Raw genomic sequence first — 12,355 nt, 5'->3', positions numbered from 1 at the left:
GAACTGTTAGTGAAATCTACATGTTTATCCAGGAAAAAAATCATAACAATGGAATATAAAAGGTATTTGAGCAACTAGAAATATGAGCATTTGTGGATACGGAATTACTATCTCAAATAACAAAAGGAAATACCACTCCCTGGCCAACATAATAGATTAGATAAAAATCAGAGGGAACACAACTTTGGGGCAGTGACTCTGGGGCAGGTGACAGATAAATTAATAATCACATAGGATCTTTGTAGGCTGCATGGAAGCCAAACGCAACTCTGAGGTGGATGTACACTTGTGTGGCATTTGGCTCACAAATCACTTTTATGCCAGTGCTATTCCATGGGCATCTCAAGGAAAGCCAACGTGCACAGCCAGATATCCTGGAATGAGAACTGGAAAACAATTCCTGGAAAAAACAAGCGCCGCCGCGCTCATTTTAACGGGCTGTTAACTCCAAACCCGAGCACCTGAGGGGCACCCGCTGCGCCCTTTAAACCGAGGACGCCCGTGCCCTCGAACCGTGAGCAGGCGGGGAGGGAGCAGGGGGATTGTGACAGCCCCCTTACCTGGCCGCGACTCCCCCCGCACCTTCAGCAGGACGCGGAGATACGAGCCCTGCTCCCGCCCCATCGCCTCAGGCGCCCCCGCGGACCCTCAGGCGCCCCCAGACCCCGCGCACCTTCCCGCGCGCACACCGCGCACGCGCGCCGGCCGAGGGCGCGGTCAACTCCTCCAATCGCCTCTCCCTCTCACACCCTCCCCTGGCTCGGAAATATCCGGGACACCGCTCTGGCACAGCGTCCCGGCTGCTGCCACACTGCGCAGGCGCGGTGGTGCCGGGCTGGGGAGGGGAGCGTGAAGGAGGAGCGGGAAGCGGGGGAAGTAAAAGTTGCCGTGAGGGCGGGGCCAGGCCCGGAGTCGCCGCCGGGAGGGGGCGGGAGAGGAGCTGCGTGCGGAGCCGTCGGTGAGCCGGGGGTCTGCGGAAACTGAGCGGGGGTGGGATAGAGGCTCAGCCGCGGGTCGGCCAGGGGGTAAACTGCAGTAGGCAGGGGTCGGCTTGGGCCAGGAAGCGGGCACGGTTGTAGCCGAGGTCCGGGCCGGGGAGGCGGCTGCGGTGCAGAGGTGGGGGCGGAGTGCCGGGGGACGGGACCGTCGCCTCCTCCCGGCCGGAGGGGCGACCGGAGTTAAATCCCTGCCGGCGCTGCGTGGGTGTGGGTCAGCGGCAGCTCCGGGGCTGCTGCCGGCGCTGCCCCCGCCGTTGTGTATGCGGAGGGGCCGCGGAGCTGGAGCGGGGACTCCGGGAGCGGCGATGCGGGCTCGGAGCGAGCCGCGGTGCTTGGTCAATGTTCAACGCGGCGGTCACATGCCCGCCAGCGAGTTCTTCAGGAGTGCTTCCAGAGGCTGTCTGCCTGGAACAGGAAATGCCAGTACAGGTAATGTTGGAGCTGTTTGAAATGTAATCAGTTTGTAGCGTTTTGGAGGCAGTTGTTTGCTATGTGTTGTTGTACAGATGGAGTTTCAGAGGCATGTGGGTAGATGTATGCGAATATATGCAAATCACCTACTTAGCATCTGGTCTAAGTTTACCTATATCCCTTATTTTGATTTTTAATGCAAATATTTTTAAATCAGCTTTTCAGAGGAACCACGACTTGTTCTCTCAACATGGATTTTCCCCTTCCCAGAATAAGTGAGTTTTACATATTTCTACTTAGTATTTTATTTTGCTCATGGAACCCCCTACTAAAAACACCAAACACCGAACCACTTAAGATTTCCTAACTTTGAAGCTACTAGGATTATTTTAAGAACAACAACTTAATCGTGCAAACAGCATTGTGCCTGATTGATGATGCCCTTCCACCCCATGGCAATGGAAAATCCCTTGACTGATTTTATGATTAACTACTCTTTTCTTAAAGAAATTAAAGGGTGTTATTATACTCTGACTGTAAATTAGCCTTGTCAAAGGGTAAATAATTCTTTCTTCCCCTAACACATTGTTGCAAAGTAAGATGTACTTACTGGTTATTTTTTTGAAGTGTCAAATTACTTGTATAAAAAGTTATTATTCTTGACCAGTGGGATGTTGACATTAAAAACAGAAAAAAATATGCACTTGACTTTCATATCAAGCCTTGATAGTGCAGAATCTTTTTTGGCCATACAATATGCATGGTGTGCCACTGACAAAATTATTGAATGTATGACCCTGAGGGTGCCAGGGTATTGGCACTGTCCTTGCTTATTCCTTGGTATATGCCTCTTGATAGAGTAAAACAGTTTAGTCACTGAGGGATGTAGTGATGGGAGCAAAACCCATTCATAGAATTCTTCACAAGCTTTATGGTTTGAGCAGAAACAAGTAGGATTTTGTTGGGGCCAGGTTGAATGATGATGGGTTGAGGCTGGATCAGGATTTTAGATATGTAGACTGAGTGAAATGTTTATAGGAAGGTTTGTACAGGATATGTTAATGAGGAAATATATGAGGTATAGCGATTCAGACATTCAAACTTTTTTTTCACAAACCTATAAAATATGTGTAGGTTTAAAGATGATGCTGACATTACCATTCCTTGTAACTCAATTTTGTAATTTTTTTCCTGGTGACTTAAGAAATCAGAAAGCTTTTTGCAGAAGAGCAGAACTTGGTATTTTGCACTTCTGTTAATGATCAAACATCTGCACAGATCAAACAACTGAAAAGCAAGGCAAAAAGAGACAAAAAGGCAAGTGTGAGTATCGCTGTAAAGATACATTCTATCTCTCTGAGGCTCAGGGAAGAGTACATTGTAGCCTTTGAATAATCACATGTAGAGCAGTAGGAAGACAGAGAAACAAAAATCTTCTCCATAGTGTCTGTGTGATGATTCATGCTGGCCCATGTCATGGGCCGGGAATTTGTGTTCTCCAAGATATTTACTCAGAGTTCCCATTGCAGTTATTTCTGAAGTCGGTTTCTCCTTGAAACAGATGAGGGAGGCTGAGCTGTGAACCTGTTGTTTTGGTTTTGATGCAAACAGGAAAGTTTTTATTGGAACAGCTTAAAGCAAAAAATTGTGCATTTACACAAAAGCTGTCTGGGATTGCATCTACGCTTCTGGTTCTCCATCCTGGAAGGGAATAGAGACACGTGACATGCAGGCGCAGTGGTTTGGCATAGGAGGGACAGCTAAATAGGCAAGGGCTCTAGAAGAGACAATAGAGATACTGAAAAAAAGAAAAAGTCTGGGTTGAAAATCTACAGGGATTGTTTGGAAGACTTTCTAGAGGAGATACCATCAAATACTCCTTTGGTGTCTTGGGGACTTGTTGAGTCAGTGACCAAAGGAGAAAGAATGTGTCAGACCAATACCAGCCAGTGGTAATATACTGATATTGGCCTTTTCTTGTAGGGTTGTTCTTGTTTCTTCTTACGTGTGTTGCAAGTAAGTGCTATTAATGAAGTTTTTCTCCCTCTCTGATGTTTAAAATAGTGAGAATTTGCATTCCTGTTAATATATTTCTATGGCAACTTCCAAAGACAAAGACTGGTGGCTACTAAAAGCATTTACATGTATCTTATGGTGTGTGAGATTTGTTGACAAATATATTTAACATGGGGGCTAAAGGCGGAAGGGGACAGGATCTCTTCAGAGGCCAAAAAGTTATGATTCTGTCTCATTGAGGTGGGTGTAAGAGATTATTCCTTTCAAATTTTGGTATTTTTCTACATTTTTTAAAGCAGCTTCACTGTTTATTTCTTTTTTCAAATGTAGGGAAAAATTATTACAACCTCCAGCACTGTCACAATGCAAATCAGATTTTCGTTCAGTTAACAAAATTTGGCAATTTTAAATGACAACCTTTGAACTGAGGAAAACACTCAAATTCTTGCAATTGGAAGTTGTTGAAATTTCAATGAATTTCATTCTGTTAAGGAGGAGACAGTAACCCCAGTCCTAAAAATATTGGCTCGTTGTGAAGAATTCTAGCGGTTTCCCATCACAGCTTTATTCCCTCTTAATATATTTCATCACTCTTCCTTCACAGTTTTTGTTGTCTTGTGTCTAAATTCCTAAGTTACATCAGTTTAGGCATTGATTTCCCGGAGTTGTCAGCGTATTGGGTGGGGTTGCCAGGCTCAGCACAGAGGCATGAACTGCAAGCAGAAGCAAAATGCTGTGTGGCTTAAAAGCAACCCTGGCACTGGGCATGAGAAAGGTTTGCCATTAGTAATTTGTGCAACACACTGAGAATAGTTGCAAAGTGAAGCCAAGAAGATGTAAATAACTATTCTTCAGCCAAATTTCAGGGATAGAAGCAGTCAACAACTTTTGAACTTGTTGGCAGGTTTCCACTCAATTTGACAGAAGGGATAGAAGCCTCAAAGATGATTATGTACTTAGAAAGTGCATGAAAAGAGGCAGCTGGCTGGAAGAGAGAGACCTTGTAAGATGATGTGAGGAGCAGAGCTGGCTTATGCCCCAGCTAGGGAGAAAACTGCAAGAACTAGGCCATGAGGCAGAAAATTATCAGGAGCCCAGGTATTGGTAGTTCCAGTGTTCACAGAGCCAACTGTTTATCTCATCAGTTTTATCTTGATGGATATCAGAGATGCTTAAACCCAAATGTGCTTGTAGAAAGTGACTGTTTAGGCAAAATATCAGCTGCACTGATTTCTAAGCTTCTTTAGTGACACTGCTTCTTAAACTAAAGAGTCTGTGCCAGCCACAGCTATGTGCTGGGGTGTACCAACCAAGCAGGTGATAACGTGCAGTTCTGCTGACAAGTGGATTTGTTGTTCTGGAAGCTGTAAAGGCAAGTGCCAGAAATTTTTGACAGGCATGTGTTTTGTCCTGTAAGGCTACACAGCTAAGGGTAGCAAGCTGCTTGATGAGATCACCTGTGACTGAAGAACAGTGGCTGAAATTGGGCAAGGTAGAAGGAGTTACGCTGGTAAATAGACATTGATTTGAGAGCTTATAGCTCTTGTTTAGTGTCTTTGATTGAGAACAGTTGTACACAATCAATTCCTGTAATCTGAAGGGTAAGAGTATTCCTTTAATTCTTAGCTGCTAAAAATCTTCTATAGCATGTCATTAACACTGTGTGAAATAACTCTTTTCCTGAAATATTGCACTTACTGTAGACTCAGTATGGTTCAATCACAGAATGTTTGGGTTGGAAGGGACCTTAAAATTCATTGTTTTCCAAATCCCTCTGCCATGGGCAAAGGTTGTTTGAAAGCAACCTTTCACTAGACCAGGTTGCTCAGTGCCCCATCCAACTTGCCCTTGAACACTGCCAAGGATGGGGCATGCACAGCTGACTGATGGTCTATACTTAGTCACTCACGCCTTTGGCAAGCCAAGAGCTTAAAAAGATCTGGTAAACACCAGTGGTTAATAAATGCTACAGTGCCCTTAGCAACACTGGCTTACCACAGACAAGGAAGAAGTTTTCAGGTCCTAATAGTGCTATTGACTATTGAATTCAGGTTATGGGAGTCTGGTCCAAGTCCCAGTCACCTGAAAGTTCCCCCAAACTCATGGGAGATGAAGCAATCAAAACTGATCAGCAGCATCACTTCTCTGGTTTATGGAGCCATCTGTGATGGGGATAGGCTTGTCAGCAGAGGAATAATGTTCTTGTTGTTTTTTTGGTTTTTTTTCAAATCAAAACTGAGATATTTGTCCAATGTAAATTTCAAACCAAGAGGCTTTCTCACCTTATGGAGAGGCTGTGATGACAAATTAATCCCATTGCTCTTGGCACCATTGGAAGGCTCATCTACAGTGCCTTTCTTACGAATGAATGAGAAGCCATGCACCTTAGTATTTGATGCAATGGAGAAAAAATTTGCAGTGGAACTTCTACATATGAAAACTTCAATTAATGTGTTCTGCAATTTATTAGAATAAGATTGTGTGGCAAATGGAATTATTTATATTCACAGCTTTGTGGATGTGAAATTCAGCAGGAGGCATTTTAATGCAATGGGACAATAACACAGAGCTAATCCAGAAACACTTTTTCATTAAATTCTTGCACTGAATCGTTATAACTTTTCCTGAGAGCGAGCCCAAGAGCTAAGTGCTTGGTGCATGGAGTATTAGTTGTAGGGCATCCCTGCAATGCAAGACAAAATTACTTCCTGTAAGTTCTTAGGAAATGAATGTTCTTTGTCATTATCCTAAATTGTTCTGGATGAACTCTTGTTTCCAAAACAGAGTGTTTATTTGTAATAAGGTCTGAAGCTCTACACATTTTCAGCTACATTTTCTTTTCCTACTCTCTTTTTGGATTAACTGAAGTGAACATAAAACAAAATTGTTACATGATGTTCTGTCAAGGTCAGTTTCCAGCTAGATTTCAGACTCCTTGCTCAGTGCTGCCACAAATCACACTTACTATCTCCAGTATTATTAAATCAAATTACTTATGGGTGAGATACAGTAACATCAGTAAACAAACAGAACTCATCTGATTATTCATGGAGCAAAAGAGACTTTTGGTTAGGTTCCAGTTATTGATTTTATTTTTAAATACAAGCAAGTACCAGCATTTCCCTTAAATAATGGGGAACGGTTTTAGGGGTGCAAGACTTCCTGTGGGTATTTTTGAAAGCCACATATCCCAGCTGTACAGTATCAGAGATCTGTAGAGTGGTTTTGTGTGAATGTGATATTGCTTGTTCTGAGCTGAGCAAAGTTCTCTTCCAGTTTATACAGTATTCCAACTACACAATTAATTTCTGGTTTTTAATACTCCTCATTAATCTTGCTAAGTTTACATAGAGGAAAAAACTGTAGTGATAAGCTGCAGGTTTTGAAGTATACTGATATGTCTTTAGTATCTCACATGCTTGTGAAATCTAAGGTGAATATCTCCGTATCTCTGTTGAAATGTGAGGCCCAAATTTCTCCCCCTTTTTTTTTTCTTTCTTTCCCACATATGCAACCCCAATTGTGTTGGTTTATTTAAATTTATTCTGTTCTGTGCTGTTCCTCCAAATGTCTGTGTGGGTGATGTAGTAATGCCAAACTGACAGAATAATCCATTGTTTTGAGAGGGTCACAGCTTGGGCTTTACATGTGGTTGTGGGGATGTTCTGGAAATTGAGTGATTTAACCTTCAACATGCTCCTTCATTCCAACAATAAGGGAGAAACAACCCTTATTGTTGGAATTTGAAAGTCTTGGAATTGGGGCAGCAACCAGAATATTCTTGCATTGCTGTTAGCACTGTTTTTCTGGTTGCTTTGAGAATGCAACCAGGTTAATGACACATTTATGTAGTGTTTAGTAGGCAGTACAAACTTCTGAAAGCTGAGTACTAGCTGACAATCCATCCATAAAATTGAAATAAAAACCAGCTCAGCTTTTTGAATGTTGAATAAAAAGATTTATTTCTTGGTAATATTTTTATTAAACTTGGAGATTCAAAGATTGAATAACTCATGTATTGTATGGTCTTTTTATAAGCTGTTGCTGGTTATTAGGAGAATCTTTACAGCAGTTTTATTTTGGTCTTTAGAGATGTGTAAGAAATCAGAAGATAATAAATTATGATAGATAAAATAACTTCTATGGCTTAAAAACAATTATTAGGTGGGGATTTTTTTCTTCTCCTCTTTCCTGGCTGTTTCATCTTGCCTTTAGATTTAGAGGTTGTTTTAGCCGTGATATTTATTTTAATTTAGTAGGTCTTTAATATTTTGGATTTTGTTTTTTTTTCAGTAATTTCTGTTTTTTTTTCTTATTTCAGGTTCACTGGAAAGAGAATGAAATAAACATGGCGTGTTCTAAACTGGAATATATTTCATGGGTTACAGTTAGAAGTAAAAAGAAGATGCAACGAAATGAGAGAACAGGAGTATAACACCTGACAAGAACTTTGCAGTTCTGTGATATATATACATATAAGCTTTCAACACAATACAACTAATGATTTATAGTAATACTTTATTGATATCCCTGGAAGAAGTCTTAATAAGAACTTGTATTCTAACAACTTTTAACGTGTTTTAACCTTAACTGGACACCTTTATTTATTTATTTTTTTTAAGACTGAGGGTTCAAAACATTGTTCAGCTGTATTTTTACTGGGAGACTGCTCCTGAGGGATGGCTTACAGCTGCTCATGGAAAATGGACTTGAGCCCATGAATAGTTACTACTGCACAGAGTTGAATGGAATGCCATGACTTTAGAAATATTATTGTAGAACCACCTTCTTTGCCTTGTACCCATCATATCCTTAAATATTTAAGCGTGAACATTGTGATTATAAACTGAAAAATAATGGCATGGGTGAAATTCCTAAGAAAACCTGGGGGTAACCTTGGAAAAGTTTATCAGCCTGGAAGTATCCTGTCCTTGGCCCCTACAAAAGGCTTACTAAATGAACCTGGACAAAACAGCTGCTTTCTTAATAGTGCTGTTCAGGTAAGAAAAAAAATTTATCTATTAAACACTTTTTAAATAGACTTTCCTGACTATGTGTGGGAAATAAAAATGGCGACTGTAGGAATAAGACAGGTAATTTTATTCAGCATTTAACTGTAAAGAATTGAGAGCATAAATACTTTATTTTGCACTAAATTTTATTTGCATGCATCAAGGATATCTGAAAAACTTTTCTTTTGTATTTGAAAATGTAGGAAATGTAGAAATGTTTTAAAACTTGAAAAATTTCTGATTGAATTTTAAAAGTAATGTTTCTGTCAAACATAGCAAAATTACTTCCAAAATTTATATGACACTTCTAGGACACTATTTTTATTAAAATCCCATTTTCTCAGAATTAGCATATGAGCGAGCCTGTGATACTCAGATATATCAGAATATTCACATATAGTGAGGGCTTTGATTCTAATCTTAGGAAAGATTTGTGGAATTAGAGTAGGAGATGCACTTGGTACCAAAGCAATATGACTTGGAATTCTTCTTATAACAAGGCACCTCTTGACATGTTCAGATTTTGGATCTGATTGTTTTTAAATTGTACAGAATTATTTCTCAAACTGGCAGAGGGCTTAATAGACTGTACTTAACAGACATGGACTTCATAAAAATTGGAAGACTTAAAATTGGCATGGATTTAAAACTAGGAGACATGAGAGGTATAGCTATGTGGTATGTATAGTATCTATATGTATTTCAAATAAAATTGTACTGTAGTTTTAGTAGAGTATTTGCTGGTTTCTATCCAATCCGAGCAGCATGACCTATATTCTCTTGCAGTTCTGCTATTTTCACTTAGGTGCCCTAAAATGAAGCCTTAAGTAATTTTTAGTTCTAGTTTTAGACAATCCTACAACTTCACAACCCAGTGCTGTTTATCAAACAGTGTCAGATGGTTGGTGACTGCCCTTTTACAAGGAGGAATGTGTTCCTTTCTTTTCTTGTAACCTCTGCTCCACCTTCAGAACTGAGCTTTGGACTTTCATTTTTCAACACATCCTATTTCATTTTAGCTTTTATATTTATAGATAGGATATCTTTTCCCCCCTGAATTTGCAGCTGTTGTCTTACTGTGCCTCTTGACAACTCATTTTCAGGGGTTTTATTTTTATTTTTTGAATGGACAACTTTCTGAACTGCTTCACTTCATGTGTACCCAAGACATTAGACATTGAAAGCAGTGGGCGTAGCCCAACTGTTATTACCTTTTTGTTGGGTACCTTGTGGGTATTACCTTTTTGTGTTTCTACCTTATTTACACAAATAAGGTAGAAACATACCTGTGTAAGCACCACGATTATTTTGACCTGTGCAAAAACATATGTATTTCAGCAATCATTTTGATAAGAGATCATAAAAATATAATATAGGACTTAACTCTTATATAGAGCTTTAAGAAAACTGCTACAATCCCTGTACAGGGTTTAGATTGCTGCTCGTTTTCTTAAGACTACTTCAGCTCTTTTTCCAAAATACATTGTTTCAAAAAGTTTAAAAAACAGATCTAAATTTTAAGTGCTGAATGTAAAACTTTCATTTCCACCTCCATAACTTACCAAACTAATGGAAAAAACCCACATTTCCTGCAGCAATATTGGTACTTAAGTTGTATGTTATGTGAAATAAAAAAAACAGTTAAAATTGTTTACTGTATGTTGTGTTAAGCAAAGAACCTTCAGAACTGATTACTTATTTTCTCTTTATTTTTATAGGTATTATGGCAACTTGATATATTTCGACGAAGTTTAAGAGGTTTAACCGGACACGTGTGTCAAGGAGATGCCTGCATATTTTGTGCTTTAAAGGTAGATAAAAAATTCTGGAAAAACTATATTTCACAATGAGGGAAAAATAATTTAAATTTTTTTTTTGGAAGTTTGTGTCTGTATCATACCTATCTCTGGGTGACCAAGTTATTCTTGTGTAAAGAAGCAGTTTATTTTTAAGGACAGATATTTGTAAGAGAAATATTTTCTTGTATTTAAAGAAGATTTTTTGCGAGATTCTGGGGTTGGTTAGAATGGTGTAAGTTATTTTTTTAACAATGTATTTGTGATATTTAACTCTATGCCCTATGTACTCACCTCAAAAAAGAGTAGTTAATTCATTTGGAAGGGTCTGTCCCCAGCTCTTCTGTACACTACTGGTTTTGCTTTCTTGGCTCTTTAAGATACTGGTTGAGTAATTCTGTTTGTTCTGTGTTCAAAATCTTGGACATGTTAATTTCCATGCAATATATACACTGGATGAGGATAAACAGTGGCTTGAGTGGATTTTTTTGGTTGGGTTGGGGTTCTTTTTATGCTCTTGGGCTATTGCAACTCTTCTTACCTGTTTAACAATGAAGGATATTTTATCTCTGTCAGCCTCTCCTATGAACTAAAAGCATTGCCAATAAATTCTGGGACTTGGACTCTGCTGGCCGCAAAACTGAACATACCTGTCTGTACACCTCCTCATCTGTACTGCTTGCTTTTTTTAAGCTGGACATATAAAGCTATGTTGCATAACAAAAAATGACCTAGCAGGCAAAATGAGGAGTAATAAATGTTTTCAAAGCAGATCTGTTAAAAACTTTATTTTGAATGTTTGCATGGAGACAGTGGCTGTAATTTTTGTTAGTAGTCCCTGCTTTTTGTTTTGAGAGGGAAGATTAAATACTTAAGAGACACCCTGGAATGCATCATGGTTAAAGCAATACTTTTGTTAGCAGTGCAAGTTTGCTTCTCTGTTTTATCTTTGCTTTCTATCCAACCAATTTTAACCATAGGAAGCCTATGTGAAGAAAGCATATCCTTATTTATGCTTTATATGGCTTCTCCTGACTTGCTTTGTCTTTAGTCTCTTCGGTTCTCCTTAAAGTTTGACTTAGAATTCTTTACTGGGGAATACATCTTTAAATATCTGCAAATCTGTAATTCATTTAATAGCTTTTAACATTCAGTTCTTTCAGAATCAACCTCCTTTACTTGCTAAATGATGAGCTCACTTGGATGGATATCACTGACAAAAAGAAAAGTAGCAGCCAACTCTCTCTTCTGGGAAATGAGTTAAAAACCAAGTGCAATTTATTATCATGTTCCAGAACTGCAGATATTGACCTTTTCTCTTGTGTTGTGTGCATTGGTTCAGCACTGAGCTAATTTCATAGCAAGGATTATTGGCATTCTATCTAATTCATGGGAGGTTTATAGTTTTAATAAAGATATACTCCCCTCCTAAGCAGTAAATATTACATTATTTAGTGACTCATGAGTGGTATTACATTATGCCCTAAGAAATACACACTATCTGTAGACATGAGATACATATGGATGAACTGCTATTCCAGGTGCCAAATTAAAAAAGCTATATAATTACAGAACAGGGCTTGTGTTGCCTCTGAAAACTTAAGTCAGTCACTTTAATTTTGTATTTGTATGTTGTTGTTCTACTGGTTCAGTGTTTAGTTTGGTACCATAACTTCTTGTAGAGGAATCAGCAGAATACAAATGTAGTAACTTGAAGAGAAAACAGTAATTTTGAAAGTTACATGCATCTATAAACATTATAAATATAAATATTTCACATGTTTACGCAAGAAATGATGTGTTTGTGTAGAACCACAGTGTCTAGCTAAGTGGTTAATGAAGCTAAGTAATCATTGCATTTCTTCCTAGGCCATCTTTTCACAATTCCAGCACAGCCGAGAGAAAGCCCTCCCATCGGACAACATGAGACACGCCCTCGCGGAAAGCTTCAAGGATGAGCAGCGTTTCCAGCTGGGATTCATGGATGATGCAGCAGAATGCTTTGTAAGTGTCTTCATGAGAGTTGTGTAGAATTCTGTTAGTTTAGGGGTTTTGGTAGCTCCAGGCTTATGGGTAAGATTTAAATAACATAATCCTGCTGAGCTTCTTTATGCCCGTTTAG

General features: G+C 39.4%; 1 protein-coding gene across 4 annotated transcripts in view; it reads left to right on the top strand.

Annotated features, from left to right (window-relative positions):
* Nucleotides 1–877: 877 nt before the first annotated feature.
* Nucleotides 878–12,355, top strand: part of USP53 (ubiquitin specific peptidase 53) — a 28,807-nt gene continuing 17,329 nt past the window's right edge. For 2 of the 4 annotated variants that reach the window (XM_053940407.1, XM_053940404.1), the window contains exons 1-5: nucleotides 878–958; nucleotides 1,627–1,684; nucleotides 7,747–8,425; nucleotides 10,156–10,248; nucleotides 12,103–12,237. In XM_053940407.1, the coding sequence (XP_053796382.1) occupies nucleotides 8,282–8,425; nucleotides 10,156–10,248; nucleotides 12,103–12,237 (372 nt within the window). In that variant the 5' untranslated portion in view covers nucleotides 878–958; nucleotides 1,627–1,684; nucleotides 7,747–8,281. Of the gene's footprint in view, nucleotides 959–1,218; nucleotides 1,428–1,626; nucleotides 1,685–7,746; nucleotides 8,426–10,155; nucleotides 10,249–12,102; nucleotides 12,238–12,355 lie in introns of those variants that run through there. The other 2 variants (XM_053940405.1, XM_053940406.1) reach the window with 2 other exon arrangements.

The sequence above is a fragment of the Vidua chalybeata genome, chromosome 4 (assembly GCF_026979565.1).
Source record: "Vidua chalybeata isolate OUT-0048 chromosome 4, bVidCha1 merged haplotype, whole genome shotgun sequence".
Classification (NCBI taxonomy): domain Eukaryota; kingdom Metazoa; phylum Chordata; class Aves; order Passeriformes; family Viduidae; genus Vidua; species Vidua chalybeata.
This window is presented reverse-complemented; position numbering and strand designations above follow the sequence as displayed.